This window comes from Sciurus vulgaris (genome assembly GCF_902686455.1).
Source record: "Sciurus vulgaris genome assembly, chromosome: 5".
NCBI lineage: Eukaryota > Metazoa > Chordata > Mammalia > Rodentia > Sciuridae > Sciurus > Sciurus vulgaris.
The window spans coordinates 173,513,968-173,538,819 of NC_136465.1; the positions used below are offsets into that span (position 1 = coordinate 173,513,968).

The 24,852-nt window shown below is 37.9% G+C and overlaps 1 protein-coding gene across 4 annotated transcripts in view; it reads right to left on the reverse strand.

Moving 5' to 3' along the window:
- Positions 1 to 24,353, reverse strand: part of SLC25A17 (solute carrier family 25 member 17) — a 44,695-nt gene extending 20,342 nt beyond the window's left edge. Inside the window, exons 1-3 of one of the 4 annotated variants that reach the window (XM_079140798.1) lie at positions 24,175 to 24,301; positions 1,622 to 1,708; positions 102 to 162 (exon numbers count right to left, since the gene is read on the reverse strand). In XM_079140798.1, coding sequence (XP_078996924.1) covers positions 102 to 147 — 46 coding nt within the window. In that variant the 5' untranslated portion in view covers positions 148 to 162; positions 1,622 to 1,708; positions 24,175 to 24,301. Of the gene's footprint in view, positions 1 to 101; positions 163 to 1,621; positions 1,709 to 23,661; positions 23,760 to 24,174 lie in introns of those variants that run through there. The other 3 variants (XM_079140796.1, XM_079140797.1, XM_079140799.1) reach the window with 3 other exon arrangements.
- Between the last annotated feature and the right edge of the window lie 499 nt (positions 24,354 to 24,852).

Here is a 24,852-nt window from a genome sequence, read left to right on the forward strand (position 1 = left end):
ATCTCTACAGAAATGGAATCTCCTTACCTCAATGAAGAATTTACTACAGAAATGTGTTTGCTTCCTAATGCCAAATGAACAGGAACATAATCAACACTCACCCTGAAGTCGAAGTCTAGCTGTGTCCAAGGGAAAAAACACTGTCATTGCAGTCACACTTCCCTGAAAAGTTTGAAAAAGGCTTTAGCTATTACAGTACCACAAACACAATGAGCCACAACTTTTTCTTTTTCTTTTCCCCTTGAACTCAGGACCTTTCAAATGCTAGGCAGGTGCTCTATCTCTGAGCTAAATTCTCAGAGTTTTTTAAATTTTATTGAGACAGAGTCTGGTGAAGTTGCCCCAGTGGGTCTCAAAAGTGTGATCTGTCTGCCTCAGCCTCCCAAGTAGCTAGGATTACGGGAGTGCACCACACCAGGAGCTACAACTTTTATTTTACTTTATTTATTTAGGAACCATGGATTGAATCTAGGGGCACTTCACCACTGAGCCACAATCCCAGCCCTTTTTATTTTATTTTATTTTTTTATTTTCAGGTAGGCCTCACTAAGTTGCTTAGGGCCTTGCTAAATTACTGAGCCAGGCTTTGAACCTGTGATCCTCCTGCCTCAGTTTCCCAAGTTGCTGGGATTACAGGCGTGTTCCACTATGACTGGTAGCCACAACTTTTAAATTAACAAAAGCTCAAACCAAATTTTCAGTGAACGCAGTATATTTTAGTCTATTGGGGTTATCATTGTTAAAATTTCTATTATTTTATGCTTAAACAATAGAATTTAATTTTCCAGATGAAATCTCTTATTTATCTCTCTGATACTGAAAAAGAAAATGTAGCAAGTCCCTACAAAGGAAAAATTTAGGACACATCAGAGATAGCAGGTAAATGAATTTTTAATCTTTTACGGGTCAGCTGCTGTTACCATGAGTACTCTCTTATGCCTTCCAAAGCTGAACTATTCAGTAAGTAGATATACACTTCTATTTTCTGTGCTTAATCAATATAGTCACCACAAAGTAAAAAGGCATGTAAGAATCATACTATTCTTTAGAGTTTTGAGCTGGGTTTGATGGTACACACCTATAACCTTAACTACTCAGGAAGCTAAGGCAGGAGGATTCTAAATTTGAGGACAGTCTGGACACTTTAGTGAAATCCTGTCTCAAAATAAAAAAGGCTGGAAGTATTGCTCAGTGGTAGTGCAAGAAACCCTGGGTGGAATTCCTAGTACTGAAAAGAAAAAGGAAAGAAGGAAGGACAGACCCCAAAATAGTTTTATTTGTTGTTATTTTAAATAAAATAAAGACAGTATTATAAATTGGTCCAAGGTAATGCAATAACACAAATTATCAGTCTTTCTCATTCTTAAGACATTAAAACAGACAAAAACCAGAAGCACCTATTTAGGGATGAAATTATACTCATTTATCTTCCAGTTCAGTTTCTGGTTCTCAACCCAGATGCAAGCCCTCTGGTGTACAGTCTTAGGCATAAAATCAAGTTTTAGGCTACCTATTTAATGATATTTACATATAATATTTTAATCATTGCAACTAGAAACTATGTCAACTTTAAAGTATAAAAATTTGCTTGACAAATAGGCCAGCTTGACAGGCACCATACCTGCCTGTTATCCCAGCAGCTCAGGAAGCTGATGCAAGAGAATGGAGAGTTCAAGGTCAGTCTCAGCAATTTAATGAGGCCCTATCTCTAAATAAAATATAAAAAGGGCTGGTGATGTGGCTCAGTGGTTAAATATGATTGGGTTCAGTCTCCAGTACCGTGCCCCACAAAATAGGCCAGTTTACTTGACAAGAGAGAACATTATAATATTAGTAGTCCTTGAAACTCAGATAAAATGTTACCTCCTCTTCACCAGGTTATAAGATTGTTCAGCGCCCTAGTTTCTCTCTTATAGTACTTAGTATTACAATTAAATCTAACTCCTCTTCTATGTTGTGAGAATATTCATTGTATATATTTGCACACCATAGATTCTTGATTAACTATTTATTCAATTCATTTTACTTTTAGTTATTTATGTTTTTTTGATGACTCACAAATCAGTGCCTTTTTCTAATAATAATAGGATGATACTCAATGTCTTAGGAAACAATGACCCACAAAGGTTTGCAAATCTTACTGAATCCATGATTCCAGCATCTCTGCTCACTTTACAGGCAATTTTCAAGAAAAATGGGGGCTCAGAAGTCAGAGAAGCCTTATAGCATTTCTTTTTTTCTTTCTTTCTTTTTTTTTTTTTTTTGTGCGGTGCTGGGGATTGAACCTAGGGCCTTCTGCTTGCGAGGCAAGCACTCTACCAATTGAGCTATATCCCCAGTCCTGCATTTCTTAAAGATGTGAGATGAATGCCCTGCTGCTTGGTGCTGCATGATTACACAGTATATTGTGTGGACAGTATATCTTCAGGCCAGCAAACTGCTTTTTAAATAATTTTCCCACTTCCATTTCTCTTTTCTGCCAACTTTAAACAGATACCTGAGGATTTCTAACTTAGAAGTCCTACCCTATCAACCTTGAAATCTTAAAGTGAAATACCAAGAAAAGTCAACAGTCAGCTCAAAGAACTCATTGGTTTACTACCTCCCCAAGGACTGGTATACAAAAATTCAAGTCTTATAAAACTGGGCATGATGGCATACACCTTTAATCCCTAAGGCTCAGGAGGCCAAGATGGGAGGATTGCAAGTTTGAGGCCAGCCTCAGCAAGTTAGCAAGGTCTTCAACAATTAGTTGAATCTGTGTCTTAAACTAAAAGAATAAAAAAGAAACTGGGAATGTGGTTCAGGGGTAAAGCACCTTGCGGTTAAACCCCCGGTACTCCCCTCTCCCACCAAAAACATGTTTTTAAATTAGTACTAGGACCAGATCAAGAGGGTCAACTGAAAAGCAACCATTGCCTTCTTTCTACTCCAATCACTAATGCTGAAAAAATGTTTATACATTAAATTTTTACAGAAAAACAAAAGGGGTCTTATTGTTAGATGTTCTAATCTCTACTATCCATGAACAGTCAGGTTACACTGAAGTTTATTAATCAGGTGACCTTAAAAAATAATGAGATTCTTTTGGATTATTTGAGTAAATCCAATGTAATCACAAGAGTCCTTAAAAGTAGGAGAGGGAGACAGAATGGTAGCTGATGTTGTTGTGATGTTAGAAGGACTCAACCCACCAATGCTGGCTTTGAGATGGAGGAAGATGCCACTAGCCAAGGCACATGTGTAGCCTTGGAAGCTGGAAAAGGAAAGGAAGTGGATTTTCCCCTAAAGAGGAAGACAGCTCTTCCAACAGTTTGACATATACATAAAATATAAAATGTATATAAATAACATACAAATGAGTCATCATATATATATTTATTTATAGCAGTGCTAGGGGTTAAACCCAAGGCTTCCTGCATGCTAGGCAAGTACTCTACTATTGAGTCACACCCCATCCCCTCAACACCTTGATTTTAGCTCAGTGAGATCTGCATCAGTCTGACATACAAATAATAAATTTGTATGGTTGTAGAACTCTAAGTCTCTGTTAGAGCAGCAACAGAAAACTAATACAAGAGGATTACTACAAAGGGTGGGACAAACCTTGGGAAGCAGAAGGGAGGCCTGAGGCAACTTTCCAGTTGACTTGCTAGCTACCAAGATAATAGCAGCTACACAGTACCAATCTTAGTAGGAACTGAATTACATGAGAACACAGACTTGAGTAAGGTGACCTGACACACCCAAATGGCCCAGAAAACACTGTGTCCAGAAAACTGATCACCATAATTCTGCCAGAAGCCCCGGTTCCCCATTCTTGACACAATCCTTGGAGGACAGAAGCAGGAAAAAGACAGAGTAGCAAGAAGACTAAAAGCTTGCCAGTTTTACTCTACTAAAGGAGAGGATACACACCATGGATTTGCTCTATGCTTTGACAGAAAACTGAAGTATAAATGTGAGGGTTAAAAATTTAAGGTTGAATGAAATGGGCCTTCTAATTCCAGCAATATAGTGGCACAGACAACATGGTATAAAATACCTAAATATGTTGAATAAAATAGAACAAATACCCTTTATTTATGTGCTTAGTTGAATTTATATGAAAGTAAGGAAAACCCATGGGGGCTAGAGAAAGTGTAGAAATTCATAGTTATTAAGTGGGTTCTTCTACTTTGGTTGCCAAAGGATTTTTTTGCCAGTCTAAATGATCACGGGACTTTCTGTTTTTTTAATTGACGTGGAATTCATCTAACATAAAATTAACCATTTTAAAGTACACCATTCAGTGACATTCTGTATATTCACAATGCTGTACAATTACCACCTGTCAAATTTAAAAATATTTTCATCACCCCAAAAGAAAACCCCCCAAACCCATTAAGCAGGCACTTCCCACTTCCCACTTCTCCCTCCACTTAGCCCCTGGCAACCATTAGTATGCTTTCTGTCTGTCTGAATGAACCTTTTCTGGATATTTATTATAAAGAATTATGACCTTTTGTGACTGGCTTCTCAGCAAAGTGTTTTCAAGGTTCACCTACCTTGCAGAATGTATAATGTCACCATTCCTTTTTATGGCTAAGTAATATTTCATTGTGTTTACATATTTTGTTTATCCATTCAAAATGTCTTGGAATGAGACAGAAGCGGTAATTGTACAACATCATGATATACTAAACACCACTGAACTGTACATTTAAAATGACAAATTTATGTTATGTGGATTATATCTCAATTAAAAACAAAAAATTTAATTCTTAGAACAAACTAGTAAAGACTAGATAAGGAAGCATATAGCAAGAGGTTCAGCAGTTTTCCTAAGAACATATAGTTTCTAAGTACAGAATCAGAATTTGAATACAAGAAGCATTCAGAGTTCACTCTTTTTGAAAGTTTCATTTATTTATTGGTACTGGGGATTGAACCTAGGGGGTACTTAACTACGAGCCACATTCCCCGTCCCTTTCTTTTTTATTTTGAGACACCATCTTGCTAAGTTGCTGAAGCTGGCCTCGAACTTAACGATCCTTCTGTCTTAGCCTCCCAAGTTGCTGACATTTCAGATGTGCACCACAGTGCCCGTTCAGAAGTTCATTCTTAACCATTAGTGCAACTACTTTATGTATTGAAAAAAATTTTTTGTGGACTACTCTGAAAACACAATATACAGTCCAGTGTAGTATACGTCCGGAACTTGTTAATAATGAATGTATGAATCTATACCCCTTCAAATAAATAATTTTGAATATATATAAAAGATGTACTCCAAATCCTAAAGGTAATTTTAAAACACAGGCATTCTGTATATCAGAGACTTGCTTTATTTGTCTCCTAGCCAAGCAAACACAAAGATGACTTTTTATAAGCAGTTGTTACCTGAAGCAAAATATTTAATACATATGCGTGTTTTATGCCACGCTGTATAACCACATGATTTTTCAGAAATTGAATTAAATTCCTCTTCACATAAATACTCAATGTTTTTTTCCTGGAGGACTGTTTGTTCACTTATACAAAATTAGAAGGCACAAAATACTGAGAAGATAATAACCGCAATGTACAATGCTTATGCCAGAGAGGCATAAAATAAATCTTTTATTTTAGTGCCACAGAAGTTTAACCATCTGAGTGGGAGTTCTATTGCTGACAATGATTATAATTTCTAAACACTCTTCTATCTACCAAAACCATTTTTAGTTATAACATTCTGTCCCTTCCCAGTGCATTTAACTAGTTTGTACTGGGAGAACGAGTTAAATGCTATACTGTACTGCCACTTGGAGCAGAGGAGTTCCCTGTACTAGAAAAGAAAAGAGCAGGGCTGGCATTTAGTAGCCAGCCCAAAGCCAGAGTGGTGGAGTCAGGGTTAGAACCAAGATCTCCTACACTCCCAGTTCTAGTACTTCTAGTCCTATTCCACTTCTCAACCTTTGTTCAACCAACAGACATATGACATTTAACTTCGCCCTTCTCTTCCACTCGTGAAAGTATACAAAATGAATACACACACACACAAAAACTGAGGACATGAAAAAACCCCATAACAATGACTACATGGGGAGAAGGAGGGTATTAAAGGTGGCTTCCATTTCCTACGCTGTGCATCTCTATATACTTTTTTTTTTTTTTTTTTTAACAAAAAGCATGTATTTGTTTTAGTTTTGAAATGGGAGAAAAGCAAAATCTCTTCTTGCACTGAAATAAGATTTAATTTGTAAGAAACTATATGTACCAAATAACAGCACAAAAAGACTTATAAAGCAAGGATTGAAAAAACTGAAAGGTGGGGCTAGGGATATAGCTCAATTGGTAGAGTGCTTGCTTCGCATAATCATGATGGGGGTTTATTAGCATATATTAATTGTATAAAATAATGCTTCACTGTGATTATTTCACACATGCATACAATATACTTTGTAAACTCTATTACTCTTATTCCTCCTTTCCCTCTGGTTCCCTTCTGCTTCTCTAATGGCCCCCCTTGTACTTCATACCTACTCCCCCCCCGACCCACTGCATTCCACATGAGCAAAAACATGAGATACATGAGTCTGGTTTATTTTGGTTAACCTAATGATCATCAGTTCCATCTATTTTCCTGAAAAATGACATGATTTCATTCCTCTTTAAAGCTAAATAATATTTTGTTATGTATAATACAGTTTAAAAAAATTTTTTTGGGGGGTCAATACTGGGGTTGAACCCAGTACTCATACATTCTAGGTAAGTGATCTATATATTCCTAGCCCAAGAAGTAAGTATTTTTTAAAAAGACATCTGAATACAAGAGAGTAATATATCCTAGGGATTCTCAAAGTACAGTTTGAAGATCCCTGAATGTCCCCAAGACTTTTCCATGAGTCTGCAGGATCAAAATTATTTTATAGGAATTATTTTGGCCAGGCGGGGTGGCGCATACCGGTAATCCCAGCAGTTCAGGGGGCTAAGGCAGGAGGATCCCAAGTTCAAAGCCAGTATCAATCATTAGTTAGGCCCTAAGCAACTCTGCTAGACCCTGTCTCTAAATAAAATCTATAAAGGACTGGGGATGTGGCTCAGTTGTTAAGCCCCTCTAGTTTCAATTCCTGTACCAAAAAAAAAAAAAAAAAAAAAAAAAGAATTATGAAAGAACACACTATTTCTTTTTCTTTCTCATCCTCTCAGTGTAAAATGAAACTTTCCAGAGGTTACAAAAATATGTTATTACAAGAGACTGCATGCAGAACCAAATAAGATTCAGTTATCTTTTATTATATCCAACATTTGCAACAATAAAATGATACCTTTTCTCAATATTTCTTGGATAATATAGTTTAAAAAATATATTATGTGTTAACATGTAATGGGTTTAATATTTTTAATGAATATTTATTCATTAAATATTTCAATAATTTCAGCTTTAATACCTTAAATAATAAATATTGCTATAGTCTCATAAATAAAAGCTCTTTTGAGTGTGCCATTTAAGGGTATAAAGGGTTCTGTGATCAAATAGTATGAAACATACCATTAAATACAAAAAAATCACTAACAAACTTCATTATCTTTTTAAAATTATTATTTTTTAGCAATCACTTCTAATACATCTTTAATCTTATCATGCTATATCAGTGAGACACAGTTGTGACAGCAGTTGACATCATACTTCCTGAGTTGTCCAATGTCTTCTCCAAAAAAATTCTTTAAAAGGCCCATAACTTGTAAGAAGAATAAATAGTCTTTAATCAATATCTTAGACAATTATTTGTTTTTTTATTGAAGATGTGATAATGTGACATAATAACTATATATTTGGTTTTTATCCTAGGTTCCCCACACAGAGGCCCTTGTAAAACCCTTATTAATTTTCCTGAGTGACGGGAACATGTTTTGTTATAATACTTGTCTTAGGAGCCTGGGGTTGCGGCTCAGACACAGAGCACATGCCTTAAAGAAAACAAAAATACCAGGTCTTAGTTCCTTGTTCCAGATACAAGGATATCTAAGATCCTTGGCATCTTCAAAGTGTTAAGTTTCTTTCTATATGCTAACCAGGTGCCTGGGGCCCCCCAGACAGCTTGAGCTTGGTCACCAGAAAGACCAAGACAGGGTTAGAGGGTTGGAACTTTCAGTTCCACTTCCTAACCTCCGGGAGGAAAGAGGGGCCAAAGATTGAGCTCATCATCAATGGCCAATAATTTAATCAAAGATGCCTATGTGAGGTCGGGCACAGTGGTGCAGGCCTATAATCCCAGCAGTTCCAGAGGCTGAGGCAGGAGGATAGAGTTCAAAGCCAGTCTCAGCAATTTAGTGAGGCACTAAGCAACTTAGTAAGACTGTTTCAAAATAAAAAAATAAAAAAGGGCTGGGGACGTGGCTCTGTGGTAAAGTGCCCCTGGGTTCAATCCCTGGTACTAAAAAAAAAAAAGGATTTGGAGACACAAATAATAAATGTCTGAGGCAATAAACATGCCAAAGACACTGATTTGATCATTACACATTATATACGTGTACTGAAATGTCACACTGTCCCCTGTAAGTATGTACAATTACTATATGTCAATTCAGAATAAAAAATATACTTAAAAAATGGTTTGGAGAGCTGGGCATGGTGGTGTACACCTATTATCCCAGGGACTTGGAGGATGAAGCAGGATGGAAGCTAAGGCAGGAGGATCTCAAATTCAAGGCCAGTCCTAAGAAACTTAGAGACCCTATATAAAAAAAAAAAAAATTTAAAGGGCTTGGGATGTAACTCAATGGTAAAGTGCCCCCGGTTTAAAAAAAAAAAAAAAAAATGGTTTGGAGAGTTTCAGGTTAGTAAAACATTCCTAACTTCAAGGGACAGAAGCTCCCATGTTCAGACACTTTGGGACCTCATCCTATATATCTCTTTATCTGGCTATTCATCTGTATCCTTATAAACTGGCAAATAAAAAATAAAGTACTTTTCTGCCTTTTGTGAGCCTTCCAGCAAATTACCAAACACAGGAGGGGGTTAAGAGAACCCTTGGTTCAAAAGTGTTACGTAAGAAGTATGGGAGGCCCAGGACCTGCAACTGACTCCTCCTGGAGTGGGGACAGTTTTAGGCCCTTAACTTGTGGAATTGAGACAGAGACCACCACAGGGACGAAAGACAAACTCCTGAGCCTTAATTCAATGGCCTGACAACCACTGAAGAATAGAATAAGTTATTTTTTCCTCTGCTCTCCCACCTTCACTCATAGCTTGTTAAGAATTAAAAGCTTAGTGTGTGCCTTACCTACCCCTTAAACAACCTTACTAGCTTCTGAGACCAGAATGCTCAAGTCAAGACAGATAACACAAAGGAAAAAACTGTTGAGGAGCCATCAGAATGGCAAATTCCCAGACCCCTGAACATATTACTTGCCCTGATTTGTGTTCTCTCTCATTTCCACCTATGTGTACTCTTAACAGCTAAAGCAACTCATACCTATCACAAGATAGAGATGTTTACACAGAAAGTGGCCTGATATTAAAAACCAAGGATGTGGGGAAAAGTATACTTGTATTCTGTCGGTGGGATTGCAGATTAGTACAATCACTCTGGAAAGCAGTATGGAAATTCCTCAAAAAGCTAGGAATGGAACCACCATATGACCCAGTTATCCCATTGGTATTTATCCAAAAGAAATAAAATCAGTATACTATAGCAATACAGACACATCAATGTTCACAGCAGCATAATTTATAATAAGCAAATTATGGAATCAGTTCAGAAGCCTGTCAGAGACAAATGGATCAAGAAAATGTGGTAATATGCACACCAGTGTAGTGTATTTATACATAAAGAAGAATGGAATTATGGCCTTTGCTGGATGGAAATGGAGAATCAAGGGTTGAATGCTTCCTCTCATATGTGGAAGCTAGAGCAAAATAAGGGAAAGAAGGGAATGGGAGAGGATCAGATATCACAAAGATATAGGGAAGATCAGTGGAGCAGAAAAAGGAGATCCAGAGGTAGGGAGGAGGGATGGGAAAGGGGAGGAATTTAATAAAATCATGTTATGTGCCTATATGAATACTCCAGTTGGAATTTTACCTTTATGTATATATAGAAAGTACCAATGAAAAATAAATAAATACACGAGAAAAAGGAAGATCAGTAAAGTAGAGGAAAGAGAATAGGGGGAGAAAGGAGGGAAGGGAAAGGAGGAACAGTCAGGAATTGAAATCAAATTCCATGCATGTATGATTTTGTCAAAATGAACCCAACTGCTATGTATATTATGTATAACTATAATGCTCTAATTTTTTTAAAAAAGAATTTCTTCTATACTATTTCAGAACTTTTTCAAAATTTAAAATCTGCTTTACTGCCACGTGCTATGGCGCACACCTGTAATCCTAGCAGCTCAGGAGGCTGAGGCAGGAGAACTGCCAAGTTTGAGGCCAGTCTCAGCAACTTAACTAGGGCTGAGGATGTGACTCAGTGGTAAAGTACCCCTGAGTTGAAGCCCCAGTACCTTCCCCTTCCAAAAAAATTTGCTTTACAGTTCAGCAAACAGTTTTTATAACTGTTCCATGTTTGGCTTAAAAATAATGTGTATCAGGGCTGGTGATGTAGCTCAGTTGGTAGAGTGCTTGCCTTGCATGCACAAAGCCCTGGGCTCAATCCCCAGCACCACCAAAAAAAAAAAAAAAAAAAAAAAAAAAAAAAGTGTATCCTGCAGTTGTGGGGTACAAAGTTTTGTATTTATCTCATATCTCTAAGGTCAAATTTGTTAGATGCATTATTCAGTCCTCTATCTTCTTGTTGATTCCCTCTCCCATGATGTTCTACGGATTACTGAAAGGGTCATATTAAAATCTTCTACTTTGATGATGGGTTGGTATATTTCTCAAAGTTTTGTTAATTCTTGTGTCTATTATCAGATGGATATAAATTTTTTAAATTGATTTATTTTCCTAATGTACTGAGACTCTTTTTCTCCATGTCATCTTCTTTATCTGCAGTAATAACACTAGTATAAAATCTAAGTTTTATCAGCATGGTATATCTTTTCTCACATTTTTACTTTTAACTTTCTATATTCTTATCTTTTAATTTTTTTTTTTTTTAAACCTGGTACTGGGGATTGAACCTAGGGCCTTGCACATGCTAAGCAAGTGCTTAACTACTGAGCCACTTTCCCATCCCTGTATCCTTATCTTTTAGATAAGCCTTTTGTTAAGAGCAGCTCCCCCTTTCAAAAGTCAGACTAATGTATTCTCTTTTGCTGGAAGCACTTAATTCATTAACATTTGTTTGAAATTATAGCTGTCATCTTAATTTGTGCTGTTTGTCATACATGGTTTGTGATTCTTTTTATACTTTCCTACTTTTTTACTTGATTAGAGATTTTTTATCTGTGGAACAAACATAGTTTCTATGCTTTTACAGGTTATCTAGTAATTATAGCATAAATTCCTGATTTACCAATTAAAAATATTCAATATATTTGCTCCCTCCTAAATGATACAAACTTAATTCTATTTACCCCTTCTAACTTTTCGCTACTATTGTCATGTTTTTTTCTTTTTGTTTTTGGTACCCAGTATTGAACTCAGGGACACTCAACCACAGAGCCACATCACACCCCCAGCCCAATTTTGTATTTTATTTAGAGACAGGGTCTCAGTGAGTTGCTTAGTGCCTCGCTTTTGCTGAGGCTGGCTTTGACTCGTGATTCTCCTGTCTCAATCAAGCTGCTGGGATTACAGGTGTGAGCCACCAAGCATGGCTGTCATGTATTTTAATTCTAACTTTTTACTTTCCTTTTTTGCTGTGCTGGGGATGGAATCCAGGGTCTCATGCATGCTAGGCAAGTGCTCTATCACTGAACTACTTCCCCAGCCCTCTTTATTTTTTAATGACCACAAACAATATTATTTTATAGTTAATATTTGTCTAGAAACAGTCACATACAATATTTATTATTTTCTATCTAGAATCTTCATTCCTTCTTCCATTTCCCATCTTCCATCTCTAGAAGGAATCACTCTCCTAGGGGAAGAATAGGTTTAGTATCACCTTTCCAAACAGCCTGGAATCAGAAATATTTCAGATTTTTAAATATCTGCATATACATAATGAGATATCTTAAGGATAAGATCCAAGTCTAACCATGAAGCTCATCTACATACTTTACATATTCAGTCTGAAGGTAACTTCATACAATATTGTTAGTGCACCTTTGTTTCAATTGAGACCCTTCACACGAAGTTAGATATGCAGTTTTCCATAGTGGTGTCATGCTGGTGCTCAAAACGTTTTTAGATTCTGGAGCATTTCAGATTTTGGATTTGTGGATTAGGGATATTCAACCTACACTTCTTTCAGAATATCTTTCTAGAGGCAAACTGGTTTTGATGCCTCTATTTCACCAAAGCTTTAAAGATTTTCACTGGGTAAAGCATTCTAGATAGAAAGTTATTTTCTTTCAGCAACATGAAAAGAACATTCCATGGCTTTCTTTTTTTTTTTTTTTAAATTTTTTAGTTGTAGATGAACACAATACCTTTATTTATTTTTATGCAGTGCTGAGGATCAAACCCAGGGCCTTGCATGTGCTAGGCAAGTGCTCTACCACTGAGCTACACCCCCAGCCCCATGGTTTTCTGACCATGATCACTGCATTTGAGAATCAAATGCCAGTCTTTTAACTCATTAATTCTACCATTAGCTGTGTTTAGTATGTTGATAAACCTCTGGTTAAATCTGAACCTGTTACTCAGTTTCAACAGTTATCATAAATGCATAGCTATGTAAACATTTAGTTTGAATCTTTACTTGAGTAAGCAAATTATGCATATAGTTTAAAAATTCATGTAATAAAAATGATAAAACATAGTTTTTACCCCACCCTGCTCTATTCTACCCAATCTTCCTTCACAGAGGCAACTTAGTTCTTTTAAGCTGTTCACTTTGGAATTTACACTTATAATTAAATAATATAGTGATATCTTTTGAATCAGTTTTAGACATTATTTATATTCTATTACAGGGAATGAGAATTTACTCTCTAATACCACATTCTGTTTCCTCTTCCCATCCTTCGAACAGTTATGATTTTTGCTTAAATCAGTGTTCAGTATTTCTATGATAATCAATTCATTAGTTATATTTTCATTTCCAATTTCCAATTTTTCAAATCTGCTTGTCTAAAGCTTAGTTTCTTGTAAATGTTTTTTAGCTTTTCCTTAATAACTTCTTTTAGATCATGACTAAAAATTCCATTTTCTGATTCTGTGCAGGACTGTTGCTGCTGTCCACCATTTTCATTCATAATACCTTATTTTACTGAAGTTAAGGCTCAGTGGTTGAGCACTTGCTTGGCATGCGTGAGGACCTGGGTTTGATACTCAGCACCACACATAAATAAATAAAATAAAAGATCCATTGACAACTAAAGAAAATAGTAAAAAGTATTAAATAATGAACTTGGGTCTTAGCTAATAAATATTTAAATTATTTGTGAATTTGTTTCTTTGCTGTTTATTTTATTGTGATCTTATGGAAACTCAGTTAGGTTTGAACTGAGTTGCTCATTTCCCTTACATTTGTATTTTTTGGAGACTATTGGAGCTCTTAAGGATAAGTATTTTTGGAGGAATTATATTACTTTCTGCTAAGAACTTTGGGGTACCATCGATATGGAATCACTCTAAGTTAAATTATTTGCTTTATTAATTAATTAACTTGTTTTTCAAATTATTTATGTAGTGAGAATTTGGGTTGCAGCTTGAGGGAAGGTTTGTGATTTCAAAATGTCAGAGGTGATTTCCTCAGGGAGGAGCAAGATTATTTCCCATTCACTTTTACAGCATTTTCCTTTGGGATTCCAAATTAATTGAAAAGTTCCCTACCAGACTTCTTACCTTGGACAGACCAGTTACTTTCTCTTCTCTGCACCTCTAGAAATTACAAACCTAACGCTCATTTTTACCTGGTGAAACAATTCCTACAGGGCAAAACTGCTGTACCTGCCCACTGTCCCACTGTCTCAGAGTTCCCTACATCCTTGTCATCTTATTAAGATGCTATTGCTTTTCTATTATTTTATATGGTTCTTAAAAATAAGTATGAAAAAGGGAAATTCTAAGAAGGTTTTGATTAGCATCTTAATTAGAAGCAGAAATTCTATTATAAATAATGGACTTGGGGGCTGAAGTTAAGGCTCAGTGGTTGAGCACTTGCTTGGCATGCGTGAGGACCTGGGTTCGATACTCAGCACCACACATAAATAAATAAAATAAAAGATCCATTGACAACTAAAGAAAATAGTAAAAAGTATTAAATAATGAACTTGGGTCTTAGCTAATAAATATTTAAATTATTTGTGAATTTGTTTCTTTGCTGTTTATTTTATTGTGATGTTATGGAAATTTTTATATGGGTAGCATGGTAACACATTCACATTTTGAATCTAGTACCTCAGAGGATCTAACACTACTCTTCTACGTTTCCCAGATATTTAATGAGTGAGTTAAAAAACATTTCTAACTCAATCTCCCTGCCTCTAAAAAAATTGTATAAAATTAAACAAAGTAGCAAACAGTCCTAAATAAAGGCAAATCAAAACCAACATAAAACCAAAGCTACCATTTTACCTTGCATATGAAAATTTGGAATATTTTAGAATCAGAGAGGGAAAACCCAGAAATTTGAAGTTTAGGCCCTTTGTATACAGGTATCTGATAAAAAGAGACCAAAGAGTTCAGAGGGACATCTAAGTAACCTCAAGAGCTTTTAACCTGAATGACCTAAACAAAATACAAACAATGCTTTAGCAAAGTACATCTGATTTGAAATAGTAGGGTTCTGAATGAGTTTGAGTAATGACTAGAAAAATGGAGAAGAGATAGCTGCCAGAAGACCTGTAAAAGGGAAAACCAATAAGATTTACTCACTTATTACAGACCATAAGGAAGAAGGGAGAAACACAGGAGTGAAGACACCATTTATAGAAATAGCAAAGTCCAACAAAGTTCCTAGTTTCAGGTAATTACTAGGCCCATCTAGGATACAGTGAATTTGAGATGATAATGAATTAGTTGCTTTCTCATCTGGGTTCAAAAGTATCATGTGTCCCATACAGAAAAGTCTACTATATAGAAAGTACCACACTGTACTGTATTCAGATGTTAAAAAGTTTCCCTTCCTTATTAGACTACAGGCAATTTAAACAACAGAATGATTAAAAAGGGAAAAAACAAATAGACAAACAACAACAACAAACCTTTAAGTAGGTGGCAATACCAGACAGCAACCTAGGAGAGAACATAGCTAGAGTAAAACTGCAAATAAAAATCACAGAAATACTTCTCAGCTTATACCTGGGGATTTTTGGCTCTTTTGTAAACAATTCCACAGTCAGCACTTGTATTCCTCAAGAATGTACCCTCATGTACATTTCAGATTACATATCCAAAACACAGATGGTTTATTCATTTTAAGGGCTTTGTTTTTCCTGTAAAAGGGCATCAAAAGTCCAAAGTGTACTTCTTAATTTGGCCTATCAAATCACAAGGAGTTGAACAGAAGAAGTTCCTGATACCAAAGGACACAGTAGGAATGAAATAACAGTATTAACCTGGTCAAGACTTGGTCCCCCAAGCATAAGCAACTTTATAGGAACAGACAGGGACACACATAAAAAACGTAGAAACATATCATCTGCCTTTTCAGAACAGAACAATGATGTTTTGTTGGTATATCAACCAAGCCACCAAATTTGATCATTTCCAAAATGCTAATCCACTTTAGAAGAATGAAAAATTGTAAAAAAGCAATGCTAGTTCCAAAGTCAATTTCCAGAGGAGTCTAGAAATGGTCATGTTATAGCATCACTGCTAAAATCAGTGGGCAGTATCTCCTGATCAATTTCATGGCATTATGGGTTAGAAAAACTATTTTAGAAAGAAAACAACTAAGATTAGTTTTCTGTGATAGATCTTGAGCTAATAAAATTCTAAAGATTGAAAGCCACTTATTATGGTTTTCATATTGAAAAGCAGGTTATCCACTTAATCAGAGTTAATTCAGGTCTTTTCTCTGAGATAACGACTAATCTAATTCTCACATCTATCTCTATTTATACATAGAGATAAATATATAAGTTAAAGAAAAAGCTTAATAGAGGGGATGAAGGTGTAGATAACTGACAGAAAGCATGTACAAGGCCCTGGGTTTAATCCCCAGCACCAAGAAAAAAGAAAGTCCTAATAGACACATACCTGAGCTTGGAAAGAGCATGCATGTTGGAATTTAAGTCTAAGCTACAAACCAAGGTTCATATCTAAGATACAGCACATATAAGAAATGACTTTCAGATCCCCATGTCTCAATTTCCTCATTTGTAAATTTGGAACCAACACCTGCCAAAGTCACTAGAAGTTATAACTAAATTATGGAAAGCAACTAGCATCTTATCAGGTACACAGTTGGTGCTCCCACAAATTTTGGTCCTTAAATGTCCTTCTTTTAGCACTAGGGCACAATGTTAATTTTAGGGACCTAAAATTAGAGATGATTTATAAAGTTCCTTCCAAAAGTGCAATGTTATTTAGTAAAAAATAAAGGACAACTGCTCTTGAGGCAGGAGTAAACTACTATGAAGAAGTCTAATCAAATGAGAATGCAGGGCTGGAGTGGTAGCTCAGTGGTACACGTTTACCTAGCAGTGTGAGGCACTGGGTTCGATCCTCAGCACCACATAAAAATAAATAAAAGCATTATGTCTGTCTATGGCTAAAAAATATTTTTAAAAAATGCTAAGTGAAATAGGCCAAGCCCAAAAAACCAAAGGTCAAATGTTTTCTCTGATAAGTGGATGACAAATATAACGAGGAGGGGTGGGTGGGGGGAGGGAAGAATGAAGGAACTTTGGATGGTGTAGAGGAAAATGAGGTGGGAGGGGATGGGGGACAGAAAGATAGAATGAAACAGACAGTATTACCCTAAGTATATGTATGATTACATGAATGGTGTGAATCTACACTGTGTAGAAATGAAAAGCTGTATCCCATTTATATACAATGAATCAAGATGCAGTCTGTAAAAAAAAAAAAAAAAAGAGAGAGAGAATGAACGGTAAATAGATGAGTCAATGGAAAGTTAAAGATGACCCTGGAAGAACAGTTCCAGTGGTCAAAATAGGATGTAGAGGAGAGGAAGTGAACATGAATATTTTTTAAATAACCTTGGCATAAAGGGAAGGGGAATAAGCAGTAGCTGAAGAATGCAGTCTCTGGACCAGATTGGCATAGTTTTCTGATTGGACAAAACTGAACAAAGGTTAAAGCTATTGGAAAGAAATGAAATAAGTGGAATAAAATCCTGAAGATAACTGGGGGTGGCATGAAGGGGAGGACCAAGATCAGAGGAACAGTGACCAGATGAGTCTGTTTTGAACTATGGGTACAACTGCAGTTGATTCTATAATTAGAAAAAATGAAAAAGTGAGAAAGCTCATCCTGAGTAGCCTCTATGTTATCTGGAGAGTAAAAGGTGGAGATCATCTGCTATGAGGGAAGGGAATGGGTGGAGCTGGCCATATGAGAAAAGAACATTTCAGTTTCATTGATTTTCTTTCTATCTTTGGTGCCAGGGATCAAACCAAGGGCCTTGCACATGATAAGACCACATCTACCGAATTTTAAAATTGGGCACAAATACTTTATTTGTAAGAACAGACCCAAATCAGGAATTAATAATTATAATCTTACTATAATATTCTAGGAAGTAACGTCTCATGAGAACCAAGTAGTTGGGGCATTACTGTCCCTGTTTTATAGCTTGATAAACACAAATTCAATAAAGAAAACATAAATCATCTAAGATGACACTGATAGTTAAGACTTCACGCTGAACCTCCCTTTCAGCTACCATACCACATTTGCTTCCTAAAAAATAAATAAATAAAAAAAAATAAACAGCAACAACAACAAAACAGTCATTGAATTCTGTATGTATGATGAGGTAAGATAAGAGTATCATTTATCCTTTTTCTGACTCAGGCATAAAAAGAAGCAAAACAAAGTTAGAAAAAGAATTCCAATAGTGACTATATAAGAACATTTAACTTAAAAGAACTGAACTGAAATGTTTGCTTAAAAAAAAAAAAGTTTTGTTTTTTTTGTACTTTTGTGGTGCTAGGAATGGAACTCAGGACCTTGGCATGCTAGGCAAGCACTCTACCACTGGTTACACTGCCCCTGAACCCCTAAAAAGGTTTTTAAGAAATCAGTATGTTATGGAAGGTGCATAGATGAAGCAATAAAATCCTAAAAACTATTAATGATTCTATCACAACTTCTTGAAAGCCTAATGGGGGCGGGGAACAGTAATCTAGGAATAGAAAGTAAAAACAAAAATTTTTTTCTAATTACTTCCCCTCCCACCCCTCTTTTTTTGGTGCTAAGGATTAAATCCAGGGGCACTTAACCACTGAGCCACATCTCCAGCCCTTTTTACTTCTTATTTTGAGACAGGGTCTAAGTTGTTGAGGTTGGCCTTGAACTTGCAATCCTCCTGCCTGAGTCTCACAAACCTCTGGGATTACAGGTATATGACAGCACACCTGGCTCCCTGAGAGACTATTTACAGGTTACAGATTAGAATCCAATTAATTGGATTAAATCTGAAAATACACATTGTGGGTGTAGCGGGGGGTACCGGAGATGGAACCCAGGGCCTCTGCACATGTTAGGTAAGCATGCTATCAACTGAGCTGAAAATATAGGTTTTCATCTCTAATTTATGATTCAATGAATGAAATCATGGAAGACAGTTTATTGAGCAATACTAAAGTTTGTTCATAACAGGGTGTGGGAGACCACATTAACATTTATATTACACAAAATGTTTACCACAGTGAAGAGTTACAAGTATACAAATGCCCATAAATGAACTATGGAATACCCATATTAAAATATATTTAAAATGATATTTGAAGACTTTTTAATTACATGATATAGTAGATATCAGATGTTTTGGGTCACATAGCACCACTCTTTCCCTAAGGACATGACATACTGGTTTTCTTTTGGAGAATTACAAGTCAAGGATTGGGCACATGTTCCAGAATCTTGAATTTTGAGCAGAATGTTGTATGGGCAGAAGGAACAGGGACAGAAGTCATCAACTGCAGTATGGGAATCCAATGGAGAATCTCCAGAGTTTCAGAAATCTTTCTGGAGCCTGTTAGAATCAGAGATTGTTTCAGAAATCTTCCTGGAACTAGTTGGTTCTTTACTATTCCAAGTTCTTTAGCTCCCCACTGACTCAGGGAGCTCCCAAAGAGCCTTCCCATAAACCTTGTTTTTGTTTAAGTCTGTATCTCCAACTTGTAACCAGAGAACCCTAATTTATACACATCAAAAATACTTCATAGTCCAGAACAAACACCAAAAAACTAAGGATATGAAACTCTATTCCAGTACTTAAAAAAGAGATCTATTCATAAATGCTTATTTGTATATAAACATAGACAACAGAGAGTGAGGAAGATACAGCCACATTTTGACACTATAATCTGATTAACCTAGACTCCTTTGCATAGCAATCAGTAGCCTCATATGTAAGAAATTCTCAAAAATTCAAGTACAGTTAGACTGTAAGTTTATGTTTTGGGTTCTCATTAGATTTCCCTTGAAAGATTTTATATGGAGAAATGTACATTTGTAAGTAGAAGAGATTTTCTTAATCTAGAATTTGAAAAGTGCTGTTTGTTGGAATTGCCTAGGGTAGTTTAAACGTTGAAAACAGATTGGAATTGTAATGCTAATGATTAGTCAGCAATTTTCAGGGAACTTATTTTTTCTCTTGTTTATTTAAATCTTCTTAGTATTTTATCTGCTTTATTTATTTATTTATTTTTGATGGTGGGTCAGTCTTGCTACTGCTCGGTTGGCCTTGAACTCCTGGGCTCAAGTAACTGTCAAGACTCAGCCTCCAGAATAGTTGAACTATAGATTTGTGCCACCATGCCTGAATTTGTCAATTTATGTGTGTATAGTATGTGTATGTGTGTGTGTGTGTGTGTGTGTGTGTGTGTGTGTGTGTGTGTTTTAATTAATTAATCTGAGGTACTGAGGATTAAACCCAGAGGTACTTTACTATTGAGCTGCATCTTCAACCCTTTTTTTTATTTTGAGACAGGGTCTTTCTAAGTTGCCAAGGCTGGTCTTGAACTTGTGATCCTCCTATCTGAGCCTTTTGAGTAGCCAGGATTACAGGCATGTACCACCACAGCCAGCATAATTTCTATTTTAAAAGAATTGCATATAATTGAATAGACTCTTAAGAAATGCAAATCTTGAAACATAAAAGATTCCTCCTTTGTTCTCTCACCCCCACCTGTCGTTCTGTGACCCAGCAGGGTCCAGGCACTTATTATTAAGATGGTTTAATAAGGCTTACAGCAGGGTATGGTGGTACACATCTGTAAACCCAGTGACTTTGGTGTCTGAGGCAGGAGGATTGAGAGTTCAAAGCCAGCCTCAGCAACTTCGAGGTTCTAGCAATTCAGCAAGACCCTGTCTCAAAATAAAAAATTAAAAAAGGGCTGGGGATGTGGCCCCATGGTAAGCATCACTGATTACATTGCCTTAGTCAGCAACTGGAGAAAGAGCATTTTCCTGAAATAATAAAATTCATGCTCTGGCATATTTAAGATTATCCACAAATATCCCAAGGAGTGCCACAAAACACTCAAAACCAGAATTTATTTTGATTTTTAAAACAGATGGACATACTGGTGGGGCTGGAGTTGTGGCTCAGTGATAGAGTGCCTAGCATGTATGAGGCACTGGGTTTGATCCTCAGAACCATATAAAAATAAATAAAATAAAGGTATTATGTTCGTTTACAACCAAAAAAAAAAAAAAAAAACGTGGACATACTGGTGCTGGGAGCATAACTCTGTGGTAGAATAGTTACTCAGCATATGCCAGACCCTGGATTTGATCCCCAGCACAGCACCCTTGGCCTCCTCCATCCCCCAACCAATCGGAACATTTGTATAACAACACACACTTCACAGTAAGAAAGTGTAGAACTTGAAAGGAACTGAATAAATAAGTGAAAAGTCAATTCGAAAAGGTTGTAAATCAACATCTTAAACAGTGATCCAACAACCTTTGGGTAGAAGCAATTATTCCAAGCAGCCCAGGAGTTTATACCAAGATCACTTAGTGAGAAGCACAGACAGGATTCTAAACCAGGCTGCCTGGCTCAAGAAAGGCAATCAAGTGCTTTTAACCAATTATGCTAAGCTAATCCTCCATGATCATCTCCACGCCTTGGTTGAACATTATGCTTAGGAGATTTAATTAAACATCAGCCATCATCATAATACTATATCATTTAAAACAATGCTGTTTTTCCCATTAACTCCAGTTACATTTTTGTGGTGAAATTTTACCTTTCTTATTGGCCAGATGAAAATAGGGTTCGTGTCATATGATTTTAACTTTTGACATGGAAGTTTTCTAAAAGAGTCTGATAATCAATCTTCAGCATATTTCAAAGAAATAATTTTTTTAAAAAAACCAAAGCAATTTCTCACTCAGATATGTACTAGGAACAGTACTTTCCTGAGAGGAAGCAAGAGAAAAAAATTATTCTTATGAAAGTATGTACATTAGGTAACCTATGTAGCTTATGGGAGGGGGGAAAACACAGCAAATTTAACAAGAGAAAAACAAGCAATAAAGGAGAGAGAGAGAAATATCTTTCAGGATTAAATAGAGATACCTTTATCTTTAGTCAGGCTGTGTAGCAGGGCTCAGAAAACTATGGTCTGTGGGCCAAATCCAATCCACTGACTGATTTTGTAAATAGGGTTTTGCTTACTTATTGTCTATGACTGCTTTCAAATTACATGGCAATGCTGAGTAGCTATGACAAAAACCATACACAATGCCTACAGTATTTGCCCCCTTATAAAAAAAGTTTGCCAACCCTATTTGTTTTATAGCACTTACTTCCTAAAATATTTGATTTTTTGTTTATTAATTTATTGTCTGACTCCCCCCACTGGAATGCACATTTCATAAAGAAAGGGACTTGTTCTCCGCTGTATTCCTACCACCTAGAACAGAGCATGACACATGAAATGCATTCAATAAAGTTGTTGAATGAATGGCACTTAATGAGAGGGAAAAGAAAACAAGCATTATCCATTTTCCCTTTCTGAGTTGCGCTCCAACTATTCAGCCCACCATTCTATTGAAGCTGGTTTTCTCAATTAACCCCTGGATTTAACATGATAAATTCAATCGTTAATTCTCAGTCTTTGCCTCACTTGACCCATCAGCAGCGTCCGACTTAGTTTGTTTACACCCTTCTTCCTCACTCTTCACATGCCTTTCAGAACATCACACTCTCAGTTTGCCTCCCACTTCTGGTCCTTCCTTAGTCTCTTTGGCTGGTGCAGTCTTATTTCCCCAACCTCTTAATGTCTGTCTGCTTCATGGCTCAGTCACAGATTTTTTTCTTATTCCACACTCACTCCTGCATTAATCATTTAGTCTCAAGACTACTCTCAGGCATTTCAAATTTAATTAATCTAAAACTAAAACAAGTCTTATCTTTTCCCCTACAACTGTTCCTTCACGACTTTTGCCATCTGAATAAACAGGAACATCATCCTTCCAGTTGCTTAAGCCCAAAATTCTTAAGAGTCAACCACCTTCATTCTGGTTATCTTATAAACATACTCCAGGTTAATGATTATATCTCACCACTTCCAATGTTACCACCCTAGTCTAAGTCACTATCATCTCTTGCCTAAGATTACACCTCACTCCCTTAGACTTCTCAACAGAAGCAGCCAGAGTGATCATATTTAAATGTAAATTACAAGTTCAACAGTAGCTCTCCCACTCGAAGTCACACAATTGGTGCCCTGAAATCTATTTGCATTTTATTCCTTCACACTAGAAACATAGGCCTCATGATCATTCAGAAGCATGCCAAGCTTCTTGAAGTATGTTCAAGATTCCATGGCTCTTCTGGTTAAAATGAATAATCAGTTTCCTGAATAAGACACTTTAATGAAATATTGTGTCACCTAATTCTCAAAAAAACTCTGTGCAGTAGTTATCATTCCTCCACTTACAGATTAAAAAAGTGAGCCAGGCATGGTGGTGCACAGGTGTAATCCTAGCTACCTGGAGGGTGAGGCAGGAGGATCACCAAGTTCAAGATCTGTCTCAAAAAGAAAGAAAGAAAAGAAAAGGCTGGTAGTAATGCACTGCTTACCATGCATGAGATGCATGAGGCCTTGTTTCAATCCCCAGCAACACACACACACACACACACACACACACACACACACACACAGATTGTGAAAAATAAGGTTTACAGGTCACTTAGCTAACAAATGATGAAGTTGGGGTTCAACTCAGATTAGTCTACCCAGAACATGCGCTGTCCGTGGGCATCCCGAGGACAAAATGGGAGGATTCAGTGATGTTTCCCCATGAAGTCCCAGGGATTCTAACAGTTAAGGTGTGTGGTGACAACTAGTGAAGTATGAGAAAGGGGAAGGAGTTCAGGCCAGTCTCGAACTTCAGAGGAAGAAGAAATGAGAAGAGGAACGTTATCAAGCCTAGATGGAAAATTTCAAAAGAAAGGGACCGGTGTCAAATGGAACCTAGGCACGCACAGGTCCGAGAGCCAAGCACCGACCCACAGGAACCTCGCCCGTGGCGGACAGCCACGCTGGTCCGGATTTTTTACCAGACCCATCTTTCCCCGCCGACGGTGCCGGTCAGAGCTGCCCGCAGGTGGTCAACGGCCCGTGCCAAGTGAAGGCAGGCTGTCATTAAGCTTCAGGTCAGGCCGGCCGGGCGGCGGGTCCGCGCGTGCGGTGGGCTGCGCAGGGGACGACGGGCCTTCAACTTCGGGAGGCAAAGAAAACCGCAGCGCCTCCTCCCGACTCCCGCCGCCAGTGCGGACGCGCCGTCTTTATTCCACATCGCCCCGAGGACCGAGGCGCCGTGAGGGGCGGCGCTCCCCAGTCCTCCCCGCAGCTTCCCGCCCATGACCCGCTCCCTCGGTCCCACAGACAAGGCGAAGCCGCCCCCGACCCCTCTCGCCCCATCCCCCAGCCTCCTCCCCGGGAGGCCCCGCGAAGTGCGCCGCCCCCCACGGCCCGGGCGCCGAGACCCCGCCTCACCACGGCTCCGGCCACGGCATGCACCAGGCTTTCGTAGGACAGCACCGAGGACATTGGTGCGGCTTCCGGCAGACCTAGCTACACTTTTCCCTCAGACGCCGCAGTCGGCGCAGTTAGGCGAGGAGCGCCGGGGACTGGAGGCGTGAGCGTCGCAAGGCCCATCCTCTCAGAACCACTTCCGGGTCGCTGGGCGCCCTCGGTCGCCGGTGAGAGCAGCCGCCAGGGGCGGGAGAAACCCGGCCCGGAAACGCCCCCGAGCGTTGGTTGGCCGCCGGGCTCGCGCGGGCGGGGCAGGGCAGCGTGGTACCGCGCGCGCCTGCACCCAGAGCACCAAGCGGGACACCGGTAGTCTGTGTCCAGCGCTTGGGGCTGACCGGAGTTCTCTCGCACTCCGGAACCTAGCCAGTCGCGCCTCAGCCTATTGACGCAACACTGGAGGCCTCAGAAATCCTAATGGCCCTTTCCCCACTCACCCTCAAAAGACATGCTGGTGACAGCTGGGAGGGACTCAATGGGACCCGTCTTCCCTTCTTCACTTACTATTGGGATAAAGTCCTACTGCATGCACACATCAGTACACGTAGTGTGATATTCCTTTAACCAAGTTCATTCTTTTTGTGGGGTGTGGGGTGGATACTGGGACTGAACCTAGAGGCCTTCTACCACTAAGAAAGGTTT